The sequence below is a fragment of the Mytilus californianus genome, unplaced genomic scaffold, assembly GCF_021869535.1.
Source record: "Mytilus californianus isolate M0D057914Y unplaced genomic scaffold, xbMytCali1.0.p SCAF_7, whole genome shotgun sequence".
NCBI lineage: Eukaryota > Metazoa > Mollusca > Bivalvia > Mytilida > Mytilidae > Mytilus > Mytilus californianus.
Window position 1 is genome coordinate 54,873,457 of NW_026262723.1, and position 25,966 is coordinate 54,899,422.

The following is a 25,966-nucleotide window of genomic DNA, read 5'->3' on the forward strand; positions in this document are numbered from 1 at the left end:
AAAAAGTGAAAACGTTTATTTTAACAAAACGCATTTGACTAACAGGTCGAACAAAAAATGTTCATAAATCCTGCTGACTGCCATTGGCGATTGCCAAATAAACGGATCACCGATGTAATAAATGGATCTTAATTATTAATTTAATACTAAACAGAAAACAATAAACTTGTGGAAAAGATGATATACCGCAAACAAAAGGTGCAAAGGTTTTTGTACACCATATTCGAATTTCGACAATTAATGTCTCTTCAGTGATGTTAGGAATCGAAACGGTATTTGGAAAGCCATACAATTTACCTCAATTAAGAATAGACTCTTGAATTTTGAGGAGTCAAAATAGGATGAACGGATCATATAAACCCGAAGGCAGATATAATACAAGCCGAAACGAAAAAATATAAACAAGTCTAAATTGAAAACAACGTTCAAACCTATGATTGCGTTGGATAAAAACCGCAATTTTTATACGTGTGCATGCAAAACAAATTTCTTGTTAGAGGGGTCTAAATACAGCACAAACAACATTTTCCAAAAGACCAAAAAAGTTAAAAAGTATATTTTAACAGAACGCATTTGACTAACAGGTCGAACAACAAATGTTCTTAAATCCTGCTGACTGCCATTGGCGATTGCCAAATAAACGGATCACCGATGTAATAAATGGATCTTAATTATAAATTTAATACTAAACAGAAAACAATAAACTTGTGGAAAAGATGATATACTGCAAACAAAAGGTGCAAAGGTTTTTGTACACCATATCCGGATTTCGACAATCAATGTCTCTTCAGTGGTGTTAAGAATCGAAACGGTATTTGGAAAGCCATACAATTTACCTCAATTTAGGAAAGACTCTTGAATTTTGAGGAGTCAAAATAGGATGAACGGATCATATAAACCCGAAGGCAAATATAATACAAGCCCGAACGAAAAAATATAAACAAGTCTAAATTGAAAACAACGTTCAAACCTATGATTGCGTTGGATAAAAACCGCAATTTTTATACGTGTGCATGCAAAACAAATTTCTTGTTAGAGGGGTCTACATACAGCACAAACAACATTTTCCAAAAGACCAAAAAAAGTGAAAAAGTATATTTTAACAAAACGCATTTGACTAACAGGTCGAACAACAAATGTTCTTAAATCCTGCTGACTGCCATTGGCGATTGCCAAATAAACGGATCACCTATGTAATAAATGGATCTTAATTATAAATTTAATACAAAACAGAAAACAATAAACTTGTGGAAAAGATGATATACCGCAAACAAAAGGTGCAAAGGTTTTTGTACACCATATCCGGATTTCGACAATTAATGTCTCTTCAGTGATGTTAGGAATCGAAACGGTATTTGGAAAGCCATACAATTTACCTCAATTTAGGATAGACTCTTGAATTTTAAAGAGTCGAAATAGGATGAACGGATCATATCAACCCGAAGGCAAATATAATACAAGCCCGAACGAAAAAATAAAGTCTAAATTGAAAACAATGTTCAAACCTATGATTTCGTTGGATAAAAACCGCAATTTTTATACGTGTGCATGCAAAACAAATTTCTTGTTAGAGGGGTCTAAATACAGCACAAACAACATTTTCCAAAAGACCAAAAAAAGTGAAAAAGTATATTTTAACAAAACGCATTTGACTAACAGGTCGAACAACAAATGTTCTTAAATCCTGCTGACTGCCATTGGTGATTGCCAAATAAACGGATCACCGATGTAATAAATGGATCTTAATTATAATAAATTTAATACTAAACAGAAAACAATAAACTTGTGGAAAAGATGATATACCGCAAACAAAAGGTGCAAAGGTTTTTGTACACCATATCCGGATTTCGACAATTAATGTCTCTTCAGTGATGTTAGGAATCGAAACGGTATTTGGAAAGCCATACAATTTACCTCAATTTAGGAAAGACTCTTGAATTTTGAGGAGTCAAAATAGAATGAACGGATCATATAAACCCGAAGGAAAATATAATACAAGCCCAAACGATAATATAAACAAGTCTAAATTGAAAGCAACGTTCAAACCTATGATTGCGTTGGATAAAAACCACAATTTTTATACGTGTGGATGTAAAACAAATTTCTTGGTAGAGGGGTCTAAATACAGCACAAACAACATTTTCCAAAAGACCGAAAAGTGAAAAGTATATTTTAACAAAATGCATTTAACTAACAGGTCGAACAACTGATGTCCTAAAACCCTGCTGACTGCCATTGGCGATTGCCAAATAAATTGATCACCAGATGTAACATGGATCTTAATTATTCAAACAGAAAACAATAAACTTGTGGAAAAGATGGTATATCGCAAACATAAGGTGCAAAAATTTGTACACCATATCCGGATTTCGACAAATAATGTCTCTTCAGTGATGTTAGGGATCGAAACGGTATTTGGAAGGCCATATAATTTACCTCAATTTAGGATAGACTCTTGAATTTTAAAGAGTCGAAATAGGATGAACGGATCATATAAACCCGAAGGAAAATATAATACAAGCCCAAACGATAAAATATAAACAAGTCTAAATTGAAAACAACGTTCAAACCTATGATTGCGTTGGATAAAAACCGCAATTTTTAAACGTGTGGATGTAAAACAAATTTCTTGGTAGAGGGGTCTAAATACAGCACAAACACATTTTCCAAAAGACCGAAAAGTGAAAAGTATATTTTAACAAAATGCATTTAACTAACAGGTCGAACAACTGATGTTCTTAAACCCTGCTGACTGCCATTGGCGATTGCCAAATAAATTGATCACCAGATGTAACATGGATCTTAATTATTCAAACAGAAAACAATAAACTTGCGGAAAAGATGGTATATCGCAAACATAAGGTGCAAGAATTTGTACACCATATCCGGATTTCGACAAATAATGTCTCTTCAGTGATGTTAGGGATCGAAACGGTATTTGGAAGGCCATATAATTTACCTCAATTTAGGATAGACTCTTGAATTTTAAAGAGTCGAAATAGGATGAACGGATCATATAAACCCGAAGGAAAATATAATACAAGCCCAAACGATAAAATATAAACAAGTCTAAATTGAAAACAACGTTCAAACCTATGATTGCGTTGGATAAAAACCGCAATTTTTAAACGTGTGCATGCAAAACAAATTTCTTGTTAGAGGGGTCTACATACAGCACAAACAACATTTTCCAAAAGACCAAAAAAAGTGAAAAAGTATATTTTAACAAAACGCATTTGACTAACAGGTCGAACAACAAATGTTCTTAAATCCTGCTGACTGCCATTGGCGATTGCCAAATAAACGGATCACCTATGTAATAAATGGATCTTAATTATAAATTTAATACAAAACAGAAAACAATAAACTTGTGGAAAAGATGATCTATAGCAAACAAAAGGTGCAAAGGTTTTTGTACACCATATCCGGATTTCGACAATTAATGTCTCTTCAGTGATGTTAGGAATCGAAACGGTATTTGGAAAGCCATACAATTTACCTCAATTTAGGAAAGACTCTTGAATTTTGAGGAGTCAAAATAGGATGAACGGATCATATAAACCCGAAGGCAAATATAATACAAGCCCAAACGAAAAAATATAAACAAGTCTAAATTGAAAACAACGTTCAAACCTATGATTTCGTTGGATAAAACCGCAATTTTTATACGTGTGCATGTAAAACAAATTTCTTGTTAGAGGGGTCTAAATACAGCACAAAAACATTTTCCAAAAGACCAAAAAGGTGAAAAAGTATATTTTAACAAAACGCAATTGACTAACAGATCGAACAACAAATGTTCTTAAATCCTGCTGACTGCCATTGGCGATTGCCAAATAAACGGATCACCTATGTAATAAATGGATCTTAATTATAAATTTAATACAAAACAGAAAACAATAAACTTGTGGAAAAGATGATATACCGCAAACAAAAGGTGCAAAGGTTTTTGTACACCATATCCGGATTTCGACAATTAATGTCTCTTCAGTGATGTTAGGAATCGAAACGGTATTTGGAAAGCCATACAATTTACCTCAATTTAGGATAGACTCTTGAACTTTGAGGAGTCAAAATAGGATGAACGGATCATATAAACCCGAAGGCAAATATAATACAAGCCGAAACGAAAAAATATAAACAAGTCTAAATTGAAAACAACGTTCAAACCTATGATTGCGTTGGATAAAAACCGCAATTTTTATACGTGTGCATGCAAAACAAATTTCTTGTTAGAGGGGTCTAAATACAGCACAAACAACATTTTCCAAAAGACCAAAAAAGTGAAAAAGTATATTTTAACAAAACGCTTTTGACTAACAGGTCGAACAACAAATGTTCTTAAATCCTGCTGACTGCCATTGGCGATTGCCAAATAAACGGATCACCTATGTAATAAATGGATCTTAATTATAAATTTAATACTAAACAGAAAACAATAAACTTGTGGAAAAGATGATATACCGCAAACAAAAGGTGCAAAGGTTTTTGTACACCATATCCGGATTTCGACAATTAATGTCTCTTCAGTGATGTTAGGAATCGAAACGGTATTTGGAAAGCCATACAATTTACCTCAATTTAGGAAAGACTCTTGAATTTTGAGGAGTCAAAATAGGATGAACGGATCATATAAACCCGAAGACAAATATAATACAAGTCTAAATTGAAAACAACGTTCAAACCTATGATTGCGTTGGATAAAAACCGCATTTTTAAAACGTGTGCATGCAAAACAATTTTTTTTGTTAGAGGGGTCTAAATACAGCACAAACAACATATATAAAATTATATATATATATATATAAAAATTTTTATTCTAATTCGATTTGTATATTTCGCATGGTAAAAAACGACCGAATATGTCCCGGCAGCGTCCCGATTCTGCCGAATGCGATCCGACAGAGATCAGACAGTGACCAGGCAGTAAACCGACGCTGACGAAAAGATATCCGTTAGAAAACCGTTTCATGTGATAGTCCCGTCTTATAAAAAAATCGCCATATTCGGGATGATCAGGTAGTACCGGAACGCAATCTTATCACAGTCTGCTGAACCGCATTGCAAACGGCTTTGTCTGGAATCCGTCGTATCGTGTTCTGTAATTGTCGGGACTCCGACGTGGGTATTATTGCCGAATTTCGTATTAATAACGGGACTGTTTCCGGAACAAAGACGGTTTTATTTCGGCAAGATCTGAATGCAATCTGGACTCTATCGGCAAAAAAACAGCAATGACAAATTTCTCCAGATCATGCCCGTTCAACAGGACACAGTCCAGAAAACACAGAACATTGTTACTATTTTTATCCTATACAGCAGAATCTGTCACGACATAATCACGATTGTAATCCGACTAGACAAAATCGAGTTTCCCCGAATGTTACTGGACACAACTAACTGTGCTTGGCCGACATTCCCGGTCCGTAGGAATCTGTTACGAACGTACACATTATGCGGCGTTCACACTGTGCCGATAATGGCCCCCGTTTGAGATCAGAGAGCGCTAAGACACGAAAAGTGAAAAAGTCGGATTACTATCCTCAATGATCTGGAATGTCTATCATTGTCTGAACGCAGTCGTAAACGTTCGTAACAGATTCCTACTGATCGGGAATGGTCCGGAGAGGTCGGCCTAGAACCCCGACAGTTAGGTGCGACAATTACAGAACACGATACGACTGAGTCCAGACAAAGCCGTTTGCCGGTACAGCAGACTGTGATAGGATTGAGTTACGACAGTATCTGATCATCACGAATATGGCGATTTTTTTATAGGACGGGACTATCACTTGAAACGGTTTTCTAACTGATATCTTTCGTCAGCGTCGGTCCTCTGGTCACTGTCTGGTTACTGTCTGATCTCTGTCGGATCGCATTCGGCAGAATCGGAACACTGTCGGGACAGATTCGGTCGTTTTTTACCTTGCGAAAGATACAAATCGGATTAGAATCGGATTGAGAACGAAATAATTGAGACAAATGCGGCTTGAAAAGGCTGAATTTGGACGGTTCCTGCACAATATCTGATTGTTGTCGTGTTTAATAAATGTTTTTAAAAATTTTAATTAAAGTTTGAATTTCCAGCCACGATTCACAGGATCTTTATCAGACTTTTGACAAATGTTAACCGGGAATGGTCCTATGAAGGACAGCAGTAAAAATCGTGAATGTGTGACCCCGGCTTAAATCTAATCCATTTTTTAAAGGTTTGGGCGATTTAGACCTCTGCTTATTATAAAACACCTCTCAATTATTGAATAGCACGTTTTTACGTATTAGTTGCTTTTGTTCTAAGACATATGAAAGAACTCCAAATATCAATAAAAGAAAAATAATCGAAAATGAAATCGGATTAACATTAAGCAGAAAAAAATAGATAACGTGTACTCTTATAATGCGCACTCGTGAGATCTTAGATATGATAGAGGCTATATCCTTATTTTAAATGCTTGGTTTTAAAGGCGAAAACTGGCAGAAATATCTAAATAGATGAAAAATGTTCGTTAATAACAAAAGCTTTAGGACCATATTTATTTAAACTTATTAAGTCTTCATTAATTTTGTTTTTAGGTTATTTCCCCTTAAGGATGTACTTAGGTCAGGTTTAGGAATTTTTGTCAGATGTTCAGACGACTCCTTGGTTTTTTTCTATGATACAGGGTAAAATATTTTGCCCCAAAATACCCATTGTCATTTACCAAAATTTAAGCAGATTCTAGATTTCTTTCCATTCGATTTGAGACCAAAATAATACCAATGCAAATATAAGGTAAAAATCCGAGTCAGCCTTTACCCGCCATTTAAAAAAAATAAATATCTCGAAAATGAGCTTCATAACCTATCAATATTTTTAGCTTATTTTGTTCCTAAACTTATGCTCTTCTGACTTACAGTATCAATTTAAAATTCTAGATTTTTTTAATTTCACCACAGTACATCCTTAAATCCGTAGATGGAATTTGCACGCGCAGAAGTGCAAACTTCAAGTTATTTAATGTTATGCGTCTGTTGATGTTTGTTTTAATTAATAAAAGCCTGCTGTGCAAAATCTATTCGTAGTCTTTGAGTAGAAAATTGTGCAATATAATGGTGTTATTCACATAAAATATGTTGTAAATTTATTTTGTTTGAATTTAAATCAATACATCTGCATACTTGATAATATTAAAATTTAAACAATAATATATATTTATTTGGGATCAAAATTAATAATCCTTATATATATTTTGATATATGATTATTTTGAAATATGACATACGGTAGATTCAGAAATTTAGCGCAATAGTTGGCCAATGGACACAAATGCAAGACTAATCATTGCGAATGGGTGTTTATTGTTCATCATACTTATGAAACATACAATGTACCACACCTCCTTACTTTTATATCTATACAAAACCATCTTAAAGACAAGAAAATTATAAACACATTTCGCCTTTAAATAAAGATAATGTCAAATTAAAGAACCTTTGTGAGCACGCTCACATACCCCACGCCCCCACATTGTCACTGGACAAACAAAATCTCACCAGATTCCTAAGTTCAAAGACTCATAACTCTACAAAAGTCAACTGATAAAAATTTTCTTGTGGATATGCACAGGAGTTGCGATGACAAACTGTTGCAGTAGTATATTGAGGCCAATAAGTTCAAAGGGGCATAACTCATAGAAATAAAATTAAATCATAATTTCCTGTCTATATGCACATCTACATAGTATGTCCTTATTATCTACAAAGTTTCATGAAATTCTGTTGTGTGGTTTCAAAGGAGTTGCGATGACAAACTGTTGCAGTAGTATATTGAGGCCAATAAGTTCAAAGGGGCATAACTCATAGAAAAAAAATATTGAATCATAATTTCCTGTCGATATGCACATCTACATAGTATATCCTTATTATCTACAAAGTTTCATGAAATTCTGTTGTGTGGTTCCAGAGGAGTTGCGATGACAAGAACAGGACTGACGGACGGACGGACAGACAGACAGACGGACAGACGGACGGGTCAAAAACATTATACCCTCCGCAACTTCGTTGCGTGGGGTATAATTAGTGACCTTTTCAATCTAAGTACCTTACTTTAGAAGGGAGGACTAACATTTCGTATATCCAAACTTCCTATTAGAATAAAAGAAAAACAAAGGATATGGGGTATCCATCCATGACACAATATAAGTATATGCATAGCAAAAAAAAAACCACAAAAAGCAAAGGAACAGCGCTTTTATTGTTGTTCTTCATCTCAAAGTCACAATGAGGCCTTCAACACGGAGCAAATAAAACCTCTCACCTCACTGCAAGTTTAAGACGGCCCCTACATGTATCACCGGCTTGAGCGGAATTCTTTGCAAAGATAATTTGGATAGACTTTGTAAGGTGTAACACCACCTAATCGGGCCCGGATTAGGATTGTTTTAAGAAATAAACGCACTGGCAGATAAACGAATGAAAACTATGTTCGACCTAATATTCATATGTGAAGTTATTCTAAATTGGTGTGTAAATCTATAACAAATATATGCTTTTATATTAGGGATATGGTAACTTGTAATTATATCGATTACACAATACTCATTAAATATTACTTGCGTTTTTCAATTGGTAGTTTTGATGATAACTGCACATCGATTAGTCGTTTTAATTGTAAGAGATGTACCAACTACACAAGTAGGAATACACTTAAGAGCAACGAAATTTTCGTCCGTACTTCATACATAGGAATAAAACTAGATACAGGAAATAGTCACTGGAACAGTTACCAAAAGATTATGGAAATGAATTCAAACAAAAATTTGACGCAACGAAAAATCCATTTTTTGATTGTTAAAGAAATGTAGCTGGTATATAAAATCTCGGAAAATTATTTTCAATTACTATACCGGTTTAAAGTGATTCCATTATCTTTAGTGTGTCTGCATTTCTCTTATCTAAGCTTATGTCTTTTATTTGTACCATTCAGGACTTTATTAATTTTGTTATTCAGCAACTCCTACACCATTCATGCTTTTCCAAGTCTATTTGGACCATGCACAACCTGCATTTAAGGAATAACCTTCGTCGGTACACACTTAGGGGAATCCAAACATAAAAAACACTAATGAACCTCACAACAAATTCTGATTTACCCTCAAATTGATGACCAATATATCATACAGTGTAGCACTGACTGGTAACCTGACTGTTTGAAGCTACATGAAATCAAAAGTACTTAAATGTAGTCAAACCTCCTACTTTCGTAGCAAATAGAAACGCAATACTTTTCCCGGAAAATGCATAGTATAATTTGTTTGTTTGTGTGAAAATAAAAATCGGAATACAAATAAGCCTGTATAGCCTTGAATATGTATTTTGTGTAATAACTGTATAAATGCACATATTATGGTGTTAGAACATGCTAATATATGAAATTTTCAGGCAAACATATGGTTTTCAAATGTAGAAAAACGTTACCGTTGCAGTGATACTAAAGAAATGCAGTTTCGATATCTTGCGAGGATTTCTAAGTACTCACTTAAATAATTTATCACTACGAAATGTAATTTTTTGTTACAGAACAGAAAATCCTATATCCATCAGCAGTACCTGATACAATTACTTGTGCAAAACCTGCAGTAATACAAGTTGAGAAAGCAGATATTGTTGGTGAAAATAGTACCTGCTCCAACGAATGTGTTTTAAGTCAAAGCGATTTTGAAACGATAAAAGTAAAGTGTAATGATTTTCACGAATGCACCGTTGATTTTCCCAATGATACTTCCTGTTTGAGAGAAAACCGCTATTTTCACCTGTCTTATTCATGTTTAGGTAATGTATTTCCATGAACATCTTTTTCTTTTTAACTAACATTAACACTAACTCATAAACTGCTAAAAACAAATGAAAAACATCACCTTTATACATTATATTTTAACTAATTGACTTTTTATATGATATTTTTCATGAATGTCGTACGGACATTTTAAATGTTCGACTCGTCACGGTGGTTTTCAAAACAGCTCCGTTTTGATAATCCATTATGAGGCTATACAACTTTTCTAATGAAAACAATGCTTTCCAAAAATAAATAGCTGTTTAAAGTACTTTACCGAATTACATCAATCGCAAAATGTTATTGATGTCATTTATACAGTTTTGAAGTTTCTCAAAAAAAGTTAAGAATCGTTAGCGGCCACATTTGCAACTGGAATACCTCAAAATAAGAAAATTCTCAACACAGTGTGTAATATTTGCGACGATATATTGTTTACACCATATTTTCGGAATAAAACTGTCGAGCTTTTGATATAAACAAGAATAAGTTTACGAAATGTTGTTGATAAGTCATTCTTAGGGTTGTTGTTTTTGCAATGCTATGCTATTCTTACTAATCTAAATGGCTTATTGTCTTTTTCGGCTACAATCCAGAACAACTATTACTGATTAAATTTACAAGCATTGAGTCGATACATGTACCTCTGCTTGTGGACTGGTAGTCGCAGAGGGTCATCATCAGAGTCGTATTTATTGCTTTGGTCCCTAATTCTAGCTTGGTTACTACATGTATTACAATGTCACAAAGCGTAAACAATTAATAATGATATTGATATTTTATGATATTGAAATTAGTTAAAATTTAAATTGCTTTCTGTGACCGGACAAATAAAACGCATGCATCGATTTTTTTTCTAAAGAATATGTTTTTGATAACAAATGAACTGTCTGACTTGATTTTGCCTACTCGAACAACAATCTCTATGTTTACCCTACCCTAATTTACCCAAATTTTGGGAAGTGTAGCTGGCATAGTTCGGTAAGAAAAACTCGTCCCGCTTTACATTCTCACACATATATAGAAATAAGAAGATGTGTTATGAGTGCCAATGAGACAACCCTCCATCCAAGTCACAATTTGTAAAACGTAAACAATTATAGGTCAAAGTACGGTCTTCAGTTTTCTCGTTTGAATTGTTTTACATTTGTCATTCCGGGGCCTTTTATAGCTGACTATGCGGTATGGGCTTTGCTCATTGTGGAAGGCCGTACGGTGACCTATAGTTGTTAATTTCTGTGTCATTTGGTCTCTTGTGAAGAGTTGTCTCATTGGCAATCATACCACATCTTCTTTTTTATATTTAACACGGAGCCTTGGCTGACTCCGAACTGCAAGCTATAAAGGGCCCCAAAATGACTAGTGTAAAACAATTCAAACAGGAAAACCAAAGGTCTAATCTATATAAAAAACGAGAAACGAGAAACACGTATGAACCACATCAACAAACGACAACCACTGAATAACAGATTCCTGACTAAGGACAGGTGCATATATATATATATATTTGTTCATTAAATAATCCAGATTTCTCTAAATATACTACCGAAATTTACCCAAAGGAACTTACTTTAAATAAATCTAACATAAGCAGCAGTAGTTGTCCTTTTCTAGATTTAGACATTTCAATTTCCAAAGGGAAACTCCACGCTAAAATTTACGACAAAAGAGACACGTACCACATCTTATTATATCTATGAACTTGAAATTCTTTCCATCTTGAAAAAATGGCCTAAATGTTTCTAACAAAATAGGGCCCTAACCACAAAATAGTGTTTTTAATTTTTATTTTGGATCAGGTAAACATATTAAAATACTAGTAGACCGTTCAGTGTGGAAACACATGCTTAGAAAATAAGGTGTTATCGTTAGAAATGTTTTACGTTTAGTAAATTGAGAGCCTTCTATAGCTAAATATACGATATTTGTTTTGCTCATTGTTGAAGGTCATGAGGTGCCATATAGTTACATTTCTATATATTTTTATAACGAACATTATACAAAGAATCTTAATCTAACTGATCGCCAACCTATTTAAATCAAATGACACCCGGTCAACACATTTTCCAATGGATTGAAACAGATACTGTATGGTGAGTAGGATAATGTTTTTGAACCTCCAGTAAGGTAGGAAAACAATCGATTATTTATAAAGATTACTAGTATTTTATTTGTTTTGACTGGCACGTTTTGATATAAATACCACATATAAGGAACTAGAAAAAAGGTTATTTAGACTATTTTGATCTTTATAGGCATGTAATTGATTTTTAGTTTTGCCAAAATAAGAATTCAGGACAGTCATACTTATTGAAGAAAGTAAAACTTCTAAAACTCTAATGGAAGGTTCCTCCATTAAACTATAAACTTTTTTTTTCTCTTCTACAAATTATGTTATATATGAGTATGTCAATCTTTTACAGAGCGATGCAACTGAATTGTAAAATACAAGATGCAACTATTTTGGTCATAACTTCTCTCGATAACTCTTTATGACACTGGTTAACGATTATGAAGTAAACTGTTCATATAAATTATAAATGATTTAGAAAATTGAGAAATAGATATTACGTTACTTGTCTTCATTCAAAGATATACGTATACTGGTTAAGAATAAAACCATATTCAATTTATAAACACAATTCTTTTAGAACTTTCACTGTGATTACGAATGCCATATGTGTCTACTTCGGCCAGGTTGCGTGTTTATATATATAACAGGGTGGATTTTAGGCTCGTATAACAACACTCTGTTTAGGGTTCTTCATACTTTATTGATATTCAGGAAATATAAAAATACAACCCTGAAATGATAATAACAAATTTATAACAAAGTTATTAATTATCACAGTTACATATGAAGTAATCACATATTTGTATTTATAATAGTTGACGTCATTTAATAAATACAAAGTTAAAATATCATAGCCATAACGAACGTAAAGGTAGTAGTAAGTACATGATCAATATTCGATATATATCTATCAAACATTCTATTAACATATATCAAGGTACCATAGTATATCAATAATACACAAATTAATAGAGATCAAGATAAGCCTTTCCACTTTGCGGAATCAGGCTATACACAACATCAACAGCATAACATTAGCATTATAACCAATGCTCTACATCTATCATCAAATGTATGTCTGTATGATCAATGGGTCCTACATGTACAAACAATATACAACACAATAAGTATTCAAATACACATTACAGTTCCATATAATCAAATCATAAAATGTTTTTAATAACCAATTACAATATAGTAATATAAACTTGGTTATCATATATTAAAATTACTGGCTATGACGTAGTATCAGTATAAAGCAATGTGACGTATAAGACTCATGACATAAAGGTCAAAGGTCACTCTCAGAATCATTACATACTATAAGGACATAGGGTCATACCTACCAAAAGGACTTAAAGTGTTCCATACAATTCATTCGTCTCTCATACACCTCAAAGTAAATAAAGTGCATTCTTACCTTATAAAGTGAATATACTAAATTCCATATGTCCAAAATACTGCAAATGACTATCAATGAAATATCATTCAATTCCAAACCATATAAATATAGCAAATATAGCATAAACTAGAGTAAATATAAATTCTCCATTTTTCTTGACCGCACATTGGTAACTGATTTGATTATATGGAACTGTAATGTGTATTTGAATACTTATTGTGTTGTATATTGTTTGTACATGTAGGACCCATTGATCATACAGACATATATATTTTGATGATAGATGTAGAGCATTGGTTGTAATGCTAATGTTATGCTGTTGATGTTGTGTATAGCCTGATTCCGCAAAGTGGTAAGGCTTATCTTGATCTCTATTAATTTGTGTCATGATTATTGATATACTATGGTACCTTGATATATGTTAATAGAATGTTTGATAGATATATTTGAATATTGATCATGTACTTACTACTACCTTTACGTTCGTTATGGCTATGATATTTTAACTTTGTATTTATTAAATGACGTCAGCTATTATAAATACAAATATGTGATTACTTCATATGTAACTGTGATAATTAATAACTTTGTTATAAATTTGTTATTATCATTTCAGGGTTGTATTTTTATATTTCCTGAATATCAATAAAGTATGAAGAACCCTAAACAGAGTGTTGTTATACGAGCCTAAAATCCACCCTGTTATATATATTGTGTTTAAAAATCTATTCATTAACTGTTACTTACGGAAGCGAATTAGCGCCACACATTTTTTTTTAATTTCTTCCTATGTTTGCGTTATAACGCAAAACAATAACGCAAACCTTTGCGAAATAACGCAATTTGAAACCTTTGCGTTTTACGAATGTGACTTACCGAATTAGACTATTTACAGGATTTGTAATAACATAGCAACACGACGGGTGCCAAATGTGGAGCAGGATCTGCTTACCCTTCCGGAGCACCTGAGATCACCCCCAGTTTTTGGTGGGGTTCGTGTTGCTTAGTCTTTAGTTTTCTATGTTGTGTCATCTGTACTATTATTTGTCTGTTTGTTTTTTTTTATTTTTGGCCATGGCGTTGTCAGTTTGTTTTCGATCTATGAGTTTGGCTGTCCCTCTGGTATCTTTCATCCCTCTTTTTTAACTCAAACATTTTGATTTCAATTATTCATTAAGTTTTGTATATGCTATAATCAAAAACTATATTGGAATTACATTTTACATTTATGATATAATTTGATAGCAGTGTTTTTGTAAATGTCAGCATTTGCATGTCCGTCTGTCAATGAATTTCGGTTGTGATTTAGTTAAGAGAAGGAACATGAACACAAGGCCAAATCATTACAATAAACTAGAAGAAACCCGCGAGAGCGCGTCTTGAAGACTACTTGAAATGTTAATGGTGATACACAGCACAGCCCTACATCGTGCAGTTTGGTTTGTGTTTCTCAAACATATTTTGTGCACTGATGCATGGTGTTGATCGTTTTTATTAGTTTTTCAGTTCCTCTTCAATAAGGAGTTTGAATGTCCAGTTGGTAGCATCTGTCTCTGTGTTACACAGGTGCTCCGAGATAGGAGGAAATAACTCCGAGAAGAAGACAACATAGAACACTGATGATTAAAACATTTCTTCAATGGACTGGTGCGAGTTCATAGTATTTTTTTTCGAGTGGTGCGAGTCAAGTTCTGTCTCTGTGTGACACGGGTACTCCAAGAACGGAGGAAATAACTAAGAGAAGATAATCAAGAGCTCTCTGATCAAAAACATTTTTCAGTGGTGCGAATTTGTAGTATTTCTTTTTTTTTTCTAGTGGTGAACGATCTGTCTCTGTGTGACACGGGTGCAACGAGAAAGGAGGAAGTAACTTAGAGAAGAAGATGTGACACGGGTGCAACGAGAAAGGAGGAAGTAACTTAGAGAAGAAGATGTGACACGGGTGCAACGAGAAAGGAGGAAGTAACTTAGAGAAGAAGAAATAATCTAGAATTCTCTAATGATTAAACACATTTCTTTGAGTTTTTAATATTTCTCTTTTTTCGAGTGGTGCGAGTTTGATAAAGTGATGACAGTTGTAATAATTGGTGCGAGAGTGCGTGTTGGCCGTGGGCCGTTTTGTCATTGATTCCATTTCCGCCTGCTTAGAAAACGTAGACGGTAAGGAACCAGCTACGGTACTTTATTTGGGGTTTATTTAATTAAGCTATGCTAATTAAAGCAATTACTATATGAAGTTATAAAGTACATTACATACACTAACTATTTATTAATATATAATACTTCAGATGATCGTCGGCTCGGGGATACTTGAAGTGCAATTATACACAAATTAAGATTTTTTTTTGTATCAGAAAATTATATAAATTTAATAAGAACATAGATATGGTATAGGCAAATTTTAATTGAAAGACCAAGATTTTGAAAATGTTGATTAACGGAAAGTGGTCAAGTAGATAAGAGCAAACATAATGTCATAGAATTGTGAAACTATAAAGTCAAATAGACAAAATGATCTTTCTGCTTTAAAATGAATTAGTAAGAAAATTTTTTTTTTTAAATTTTGATGTAAGAAATCGTTTGTTGAAACCTCAGAATATGATAATGATTCTTTGATAAAAAGTCATGGAATTTTAATTTCAATCTAGTGAGGTAGCTATTTAAGATGCTTGGGTAGCAATTTGAATGTAGAGAACATAAATATAATAGTAAAACATCTTCATCTTATACATTTATTGCAATAGGGTAGCTTGTGTGGATCTAACCAATCTAACACAATGCTCAAACGAGCGCTTACTTTGAAATAATTTACATTCGGCTACATTAGCAGGGTTGATTTTTTATTTCCTTCGGTATAACTTCAATTTACTCAAATTTCTTTGTAATATATATATACATGTATTATCCTGCTCATTATTATCCCATGATTTGTGCAATGCGTAAAAATTGTCATAAGTTTTAATGTATGCAGCCTCCTCCATTTATAACAGCTGCTTCCCAATTAGTAAGTTTACAATGTAAATTTACGCACGACAGGACTTGATTTTGTGTGTGTATCCTTGTCGACGTTATCCTCCCCAACCCTTACCAATTTGAAAGTAAACGTGGAGTGAAAAGTGAATCAGGAATAGATGAAATGTATGTTAGTCGTAAGCCCAAAGGAAAAACAAGCCAAAACGCTGCAACATTTACTTGTCCAGGAACAAATGATTTAATTTTGATTTTGCGGTTGGTGTACCAAATTCTGCAAGCCTTTCCTTTTCTCACACATTATGAACATACATGGAAATTTTTTACCCATTGTTACATTACTTCAGTTAAATTGACCCTATATAATATGTTGACTTTCCACAAAAAGTGGCCCAGGCCTGTGTTAACCTTGATCAGAATGAGAACAGCCCCTTAAAATGAGGAATGTCTGTGTGATTTGGTTTCTTGTGAAGAGTTGTCTCATTGGCAATCATACCACATCTTTTTTTTTATGTATAGTTCTTTTGGAAAAGTTTCTGCGGATAATATAAAGATTGTGCCTTATTGTACTTAGAAGTGGTTTAAAAAAAAGTGTTTATCACTTGAAATTTCAGTTCATATGCTAGTCCAGATGTAGGAAGGTGCCACACCAAAAAATCAAAATAGCCTTTCAAGACGTCATAACTATTTGGACTTCTCAAATACATGATATAAGGGATACTCATTGTTCCCAACCTGTTTATTATTTAAGAAGAGAGTCATGTGTAATCAATATGACAAGACATTTCAGTATGCATTTTAGAGGTTGTCAGTTAGACTGCAACCCTACATATATAAACTTAGTATACTACTAGAACACACCCGCAACATCGCGGGTCCGTGACTGAATTGAAGTACCTACGCCTTATTCTTAGCCTGAATTTTTCAGAAGTCGTATTGTCATCTGGTAACGGCATGCTGATTATAAGGTGCACAGTTTTCTCTGCTGTCAAAATCTTTCTGTTTGAACCCGTCCTGGTTTTCTTACTACACTGTTGAACCGAAAACTACATGTGACAAATTAATGATTGAATTCATTAGTGTCGAAGAAGTTCAATTGTGATTATGACCCGTGTATATAGCAAATCCCAAATACGCCGTTTGATGATGTGCCTGACAGAGGCGGATCGTACAGATTATGTAAAAGCTAGGTAATTGGTGACATAATTATACTATCGGATTCGAACCGGAACTTGTTAATTATTGCTAATATTAATTATGTGGAAAACAAAAGGGCCTGGAGTGGTGTAATTTTAAATCAACACCATTGTCCTATATTAGTTATGTATAAAGTTGAATTTTTTGATTCGTGGTTTTTACGCCATCCCGGCTAACATATTGGAGCTATTTATTTTAGTAGTATAGATACATAGAGTGATACACATAAAGACCAATATGCAGTCTTCAAACTCACACATTTGTGACTATTTACCAATGTTAATCTTCCCTTCAATATGTTCACTAACTTGTGATGTAATGCACTAACTCATTAATCAAATACTTTATTAGCCATTTGATATTTGCACAATGATTGGAACAGAACCTCCTAACAAAGTCTGTGCATCAATATAATAAATAAAATAAGGAGATGAGGTATGATTGCCAATGAGACTATCCACCAAAGTCCAAATGATATTGATTAAGCAACTATAGGTAATTGTACAACCTTCAACAATGAGCAAAACTAATCAAGTAAACTGAGTCATTTTGTCACGTCAGGACCTTACAAAACGACAAATGTTCACATTTGTTCCAGTTTTTCCCACCTACAATTCCAATAATGTTCATTAATTTTTTTTTATTTGTGTACGTTCACACATCTAAAAGGTATTGCAGGCTTGAACTTTTTTCATGACAAAATCACAAGTATGAATATGGTCGGTCTTTCATTTGATCAATCATGACACTCCATGAGATGTTATACAACAACACAAAATTTAATCCTTGAAATAAGCATTATCTATAACATTTTTTTCAGAAGTGAATTGTTAAAATAAATTTGTTTCTTCTAAAATAAAATGCTCCGCAGGGTGCAGCTTGTTAAGACCACAGAGGTCGAACCCTGAACAAGTATACAGCTCTGAATTAGGATGCGATTATACTGTGATTATATATTTGACACAGCATGTGATAAAATATTTGACACAGCACAGGTTTCTGACACAGAATGAATATAGCCTAAGAACTTAAAATTTTAATTGGACATTTACCTTATATGGTCCAATATCAAAATTATAAATACATGGCATATCAAAGAACCCCAAGAATTCATTAATGAAATCCAACAAAGTTTAATTTTGAACCCTTAAGACCTCAATCTGGACCAATTTGATAACAAAGAACCCCATACATTCAATTTTTGTTGAATTCAAATATTTTTTTTATTTTGGACCCTGAGAACAAAGAAGGTCACTTAAGGGGTAATTTTGGCCGCAAATTTGTAGCACATCTGATTAATTTTTTAGTTTACATCTTTTGTACACTTAAGTGTCTACTCAGTCGATTTAATTAGTTTATATTAATGAATTTGAATTTATTTGGTCATAAAAGACGCTCAAATCTAAGCTTGAATACGAAAAATCTATCAAATATGCCATAAAAAGTCACTTTTCACATGGTTTTTGTCTAAAATGTAAGTGGCCGCATTCGTGTTCAGTCTCAACCTTTATATGGTCATTTTCAAAAAAATGTCGAATTTTGAAATTGCAAAATTGATTTAAAGTTACTTATCCAAACAGCCCTCGTCATAAGCAAATCAAAACAAACAGTACTTATAGAACAACATATAAAAAGATGCAATCTTGATAATGTCATACAAGAATATATTGAAACATTTTTTGATAGGTGGTGCAATATTTTGTCTCTCCTGTTACCATGTTCAAAAGAAATTTCGGGTTATTTAAAAAAGGTTTCGATAAAGTTTTAAGCTTGATTTTCGTAGCCAATAAGATGGTTTTCAAGAGTAAAAATATCTAAATATATTCATTCTGTGAAATAATAGATTATTTGCCAATTTTCCATGTTGTACTGAAAAATGCCTCTAAAAATTGGTTTTCAAAGGTTATAAAAATAACCACCAGTAATGCAAGTCTAAGATAGCAATTCATAATGTTCAGCATTTGTTCTCTCTTTCAAATAAACCCAACTTCAAGTAAATCCCTCGCACGTTGGTTTACTTTTGTCTTTATTTTATTGGTAACAGGAACGTACGTTAATGATATATCACTATATTAAGTTCTATCCTGTTACCTTTTTGTCTATCCTGATTGCACCTGCAAATGCTAAATTGCGCAAGATTAAGACGTTATAACCTTTAGATGAGTTCAAACAACGAATCATTTCATTATGTGTGCAACTATATGTTATTATAAACTTTTTAAAGACGTTTCTGTCTACTATTGTCTATCCTGTTACTGTAACCATAGCAACAATAGTAACAGGATAGACAAATTTCTTCATTTTTGAATGCTGTTGTGAAATAATTTCTCCCTTTGATGAAGTGATAATGTTTTTCTGTTGTGATTTTGGTTTCCAACACGTTATTGCACTTTTTGCAAGTATAATATGTGTGTAATTAATCAATATGTTGGTAACAGCATAGACATGACAAAAAAGTACCCACTATTTTGTTTCACTAAATGTCCTGACATTTCTTTTCTCTACACTGTAATACAAGAAACGTGTGTTAAATGTTTAGGTTACTTTGCGCTTTTGAAATCAACACTGACTAGTTCAATATTCATAGGGAGAAAATTTTAACGGCTGATTTAAGTAGCGGTAACAGGATGGACATGAACTTCATGTACGCTGATTGAATGTAGTTTGTAGAAAAAAATGATACATATAATAATAAAGAAGCTACGATTTTTCGTTAGAGTTATAATTTACGTTCTAAAAAATTCCCTTTTGCAGATATCAAGACGATCAGAAAATAGGAAAAAAATCATTTGAAATATGTTACTCGGACACTGTACGTACATAGATTGCGCAAAAATCGGACTTAGATATATTTTAATCTTATCAAAATAGATCTAAGTCGTGTTTATTATTAATGTTCTGACTCATAAATCCTACAAGCTTTCATTTAAACACTTTAAACTGCATTTTACATTAGAAATAAAAATTTAAGCATGGGTGTACTGAAAATTCGACATTTTTTGAAAATAGGACAATACGTGATGTATAATGATCAAATACAACATATATTTAATTATTAACACTGAACACATGTGCCTCCACTTCCATTATTGACAACAACTGTCTAAATATTAGCACAAATTCTAAAATTGTGAAGATTTCAGTAATTTTGCATGAATTAATGACGCTAGTACCTAATGCATGTGCATTGTTTTGTCAAAAAAGGCCATATTCATGTAACAAATTATTCCACTTTCAAATGAAAAGTTTACATTTTTAACAAATTTTAAAAAAATGCTAAATTTGGGACCAAAAAGGGGTCTTACCGAGCCGACTTCTTTGAAAACTGGGCCCAAAATGAAAAATCTTAATACATGTTTTAGTTAGATTCAGCTTATCAAACTATATATAGGTGTCTTAGTTCCAATTATTCTGAAGCCTATTCTTGTTTTGAAGCACTCTACCTAAACACCTATGAAATAATTCTTTCAAATTCTAAACCTTGCTGCATTAATAATTTTATTATTCTATTTTTACTTAATATGCTTAGCAAAATATGATCTTGACCCATTCTCTCTTACATTTAATCTTTACTTTTATTGCACATTAACCAATATCAATTATTTAATATACATGTTTGGGGAGTGGGTTTTAAGCTAACAGATACCTTGGTAGCTGTTACACCCAGATTATGTCCTCTTAGCATTAACAATAATTGTTATTGTAGTTATGTTCATTAAACCAGTGATGAATGTATGTACTGTAAATCAATTGCTACTAGTTCAAGTTGAAAAGGACTCTGGTCCAATAGCCCTTTTGTCACTGCTGGAATATTGTCTTACTGGCAACTAACACATCTCATATTTTTGTTCGGTAGGCAAACAAAAACTGGAAGCTACATGGCTAAAATACGTCATATTGTTATAAACACCAAATTCAGGACAAAAAAAAATTGTTATTGTAGTACTGTAAATTCAGGAATTATTGCGTCATTTATTATTGCGATTTCGAAAAAATCTGCATACAGGTCTATGTTTCAGTTATCGGATTGCGAGTCCTTATTATTGCAATACTCACCCAGTCGCATTATTCGCATTAATAAAAAAACTCGCAATAATTTCTGAATTTACATCAAAAGCGGACATGATGTATCCAGTTTGAGATCGCGTTAACCCTGTTTGCACATCAATAATTTCATTTGCTGCGATTTGCAAGATAAGTTGATAGAAAATCTTTATTTGTTGGTCTCATTTTACTATATTCACACTTTTCCAAGACTGGCCAATTGAGAGCTTGGAAAACTGTATGTAACTTAAAAGTCTTTTGTTTTTTGTGTTGTTGGAATTCTGTCCAATGGGCCTTTACCCACATCTTCTTGTATTCATTTGCTTAAATCTTTGGAAAAAAAGTGGAATCAGAGTTTTATCTAAACATCACTGAATATGAGTAGTACAAACCAGAATTTTTTTGTACTAAAATGATGACAACAAAAATGGTAAATATCCTATGCATTGTAGGACATTTATATTTCCATACTAATTGGCTAAAACTGAGAAAATTTATTCTTTATTTCTTTTTTTAATTATTAACAACAATACGTTTATGATAAAATTATGAAGACATACATTTTTTTCAAATTAACAATTAATAAAATTGGAAATTAATATTAAAAAATGTACACAATTTTTACGTGCAACCAGATTTAGTATACACTTAAATTCACTCATTGAAACATGAATCATCTTTGTTTGAGAGCGCATTAGTCTTGTCTGAAAGTTTTTTTTAGTGTGAGTCTATTCCATTTGTGTATTTGATCTCTGCAGGCTTTCAATGCTTCTAATGTAGCCTGATAATCTCCCAATGATCAGGTTGACATAATTATGATCTGAAAATATAATAATACATTTTTTTTAACTTGGTAACGTCTGGTTTTTATATGCCGGTAAGGGATGTATTTTGGTATGCCATTGTATGTTCATCCATCCGTTCGAATGTCAACACTTTGTTCAACAACTATAATTTGCTTTAAACTCTTCCCATGAAATTTTAACACAAAATAAGGATTGAGTTCCGTTTTGATTTTGATTTTTTTTGGTCTGTCGTTCAAAAGTTGCAGGACCTTTCAGATTTTGGGTAATTTTTCACATCTCACATAAAACTTGAGATTGCTAAGAGTAATTACCTCAAGCTGAACAATGTTGTTTGGAACTTGGGATCGATAAACATAACCACCTTTTCCATTTTAACACTTTTTATATTTGTCATTCCAGATTTACTGAACTGTCAGATTTAAGTAAAATTTTTACACATCACACACTAACTAGAGTATACTTAGATTAGTTTACTCAAAACTTTAGACTGATCAATATTGGGATTGATAAAAGTAAGACTTTAATTAATTTTTCATGCTTAGATGAATTTCCTTGAAACTACACACAATTGTTGGATTTTGTACAAGGTTGGTACCTTTTGATTTTGAAAATTTTCCTTTTTTTATTCCAGAGTAATAGGACTTAAACTGCCAACTTTAATTTAATTGTTCATGATTGATTGACTGATTGTTGGTTGCTTAACGTCCAGTGGAAAATATTTCATGCATATTCAGGACGAGAACAAATTAACAATAAATACAATAGGTAGGTTCTGTAATAGAGGCGACCGGGATTAAGGTCGGAGAAATTTTGACTGCCACGGGAAATGAGGGTATATTGGTTAGGGATAGAAATTTAGCCTTGCAACAGGTCACCTATGGACCCCTCAAAGAGTTGTTGCAAGGGTTCTTAACGTGCAAAGAGCGTGGCACTCTCTTTACATGAGGCATCGGATTTAACGTCCCCATTCTGACTGAACGTGGCTGCAAATTTGTACATCCCGCACAGCCAAACGGACGCCACACTTTTGCAAGGGTTTTACTGCCGGTTGGAGGAAGACCAATGGTGACCATACTTCTATTCCCCAGTCACCCTTGGGGTTAATTGTTCATGTTATACGCTTTAAATAAATCAAATTACTGTAAATTGAAACTAACTTTTATCGTTGTTAGGGTTGATGAATATGTAGAAAAAGGGTGTATTATGCGGTCTTGATGCAGCTGTTTATGTATAATGCCTATAGGTGTAAAACCACTAAATCATAGTACGTCACATCCGGTTGCATACGAAAAAGGGTCGAACAAAATATTCCCTTGAATTTGACAGTTGTAGGAAATTAATCCTGCATTTCAATGCAGTGAAAATTTCTGAGTCATAAACATATATCTTGGGTGTTTCCAAGCACCATTCTTTTTTTATTTGGTGTTTCTATAGAATATTTTGGAAACTTGAGGTTACATGCTTGCTAAAGCTTGTACACAGGAAAAAAGGGGTGGAAATTTGACTAGTTAACTTCCATTGATGTTTAGTATCTTATATGCAATGCAATGATATGTGAAATTTTGTCTGTAGTACTTGACAGGATAAAACTTTACTCATGCCAAATATTTCTTTATTTGAAATGAAGTTAAATTCTGCACAATATTTTGAAAAGTGCAAATTTAACAAAGACTAATAGGGGAAAACAATGGTGGTATAACACCTATATGTGATGGAAGCAGAAAAGAGACAGCTGATTGCCTTTTATAAATATAGATATGTGATAAGATATCATTGTGATGTCATGCCTACTGTTGTTTTGAAAGAAGTCTTGAATAAAGAAATGCAAAATATTTGTATTATAGAATAACTTTCACAGTCTATAGCATAAACCATGCAGTTGATGTAAAACGCAATCTGATCATATGATTAATATCACCATATTAGTGTATAGAAAACCGCTTGAGAGTATTTCTTTTGATATATACTGGTCCTGTATTTACTCAAATATACCTAGTACAAACAATTTTAACTTAATTATTAGAACAATTCAATTTATAACTTTCATAGAAAATATACTTACACTTGTAGTTGTATGATGTACCAATCAACAACTTCAATTGATGCATATTGGAAACTTTATCAATAATTGTGTGTGAAGTTCTTCTGGTTGATGTAGCTGAAAGTAATAATGAAATAATAAAATGAGTATAACTAAAAATAAAGTCGTGTGGTGAAATGCAAGATCCTGTATTATTTAACATATAAAAAGTTTGAAAAAATAGGGGGGGGGGTATATTTGACTATAAAAACTGAATGCAACCTCTTTTATGATTCTTTCACATGCATCAATCTGATGTATCTTGTATCTTACTATCCCAATTAAAGAACGATATTGAGTGTTTCAGTGTCACATACATTTATAACTACAAAATCTAAGATTTGTCAATGGTAATTGCTTTGATAAAACATGGCTTTTCATCAAACTTAGTTTTCTTTTTACAGTTTAAACATATATATAAAGATTATAGGTAACATTTTTTTTATTATTTTATGACTATACATTTACTGGATAATAATGGGTAAAAAAAATTAAGAACAAAAAAATATTGAATAAGAATATATTCTTGAAAAAAAATAGGAACACAGAAATGAAAATGCTCCCATCCAGACCAATGTAAATTAATACATATAATAAAAGCAAAATGCATAACAACTTAACTTTTCACAGTAAAGTATAACTGGGACATAATGTATTAACGTTAGTATAATCGTCCCAGATAATATAGATATAAGAAGATGTGGTATGAGTGCCAATGAGACAACTCTCCATCCAAGTCACAATTTGTAAAGGTAAACCACTATAGGTCAAAGTACGGCCTTCAACACGGAGCCTTGCCTCACACCGAACAGCAAGCTATAAAGGGCCACAAACACAGACTAGTGTAAAACCATTCAAACAGGAAAACCGACGGTATAATCTATATAAAAACCGAGAAACGAGAAACACTTATGAATCACATCAACAAACGACAACCACTGAACATCAGGTTCCTGACTTAGAACAGTTGCAAACAAATGCAGCGGGTTTAAACGTTTTAATAGGCACCAACCTTCACCTTAACCTGAAACAATAGTGTAACATCACAACATAGAAAGACACACTATAAAATATTGATTGAAATGGCTTAACCTAATCATACCATATATTTACTTTTCAAGTTAAAATAATGATTGTTTTATTTCTTTAATCGATGCAATTATACATGAAGTTAGTTTTGAGAAGTTCAGAGATTGGTATGTAGATGAAGTCTAATTAAATAATACTAGTTGGAACCCTAACTCAAGTTGGCTAAAATAACCTGTTTGTGGCCTTGTGTCAATCCAAAATTTATCCCTGGAGTCCAATTTTGTCTTTTATAAAATATTTTTAATTCCATATGGAGCCGCTTCTCGGGAAAACAACATTTTTTTCTATATATATCTGATATTATGCGTACGTTTAGGAACCCCCTTATGGCGTCGGGCTTGAGGTATATCGTGAAGACTGTGAGTGGTCTGCAAACGAGTTTAATTTGCTGATGATGTGGGTGTCAGTACATTAAAGGGATGAATGATTGTTATCATCAGCTAAAACCTTAAATATTCCTTAAATTGCACACGCGTGCAGACGTCAAACTA

General features: G+C 32.9%; 1 protein-coding gene across 1 annotated transcript in view; it reads left to right on the plus strand.

The window, feature by feature from the left end:
* LOC127707508 (uncharacterized) overlaps positions 1–25,966 on the plus strand; it is a 92,787-nt gene that overhangs the window by 21,935 nt on the left and 44,886 nt on the right. The window contains exon 2 of the mRNA XM_052212086.1: positions 9,558–9,809. Within this exon, the coding sequence (XP_052068046.1) occupies positions 9,558–9,809 (252 nt within the window). The remainder of the gene's footprint in view (positions 1–9,557; positions 9,810–25,966) is intronic.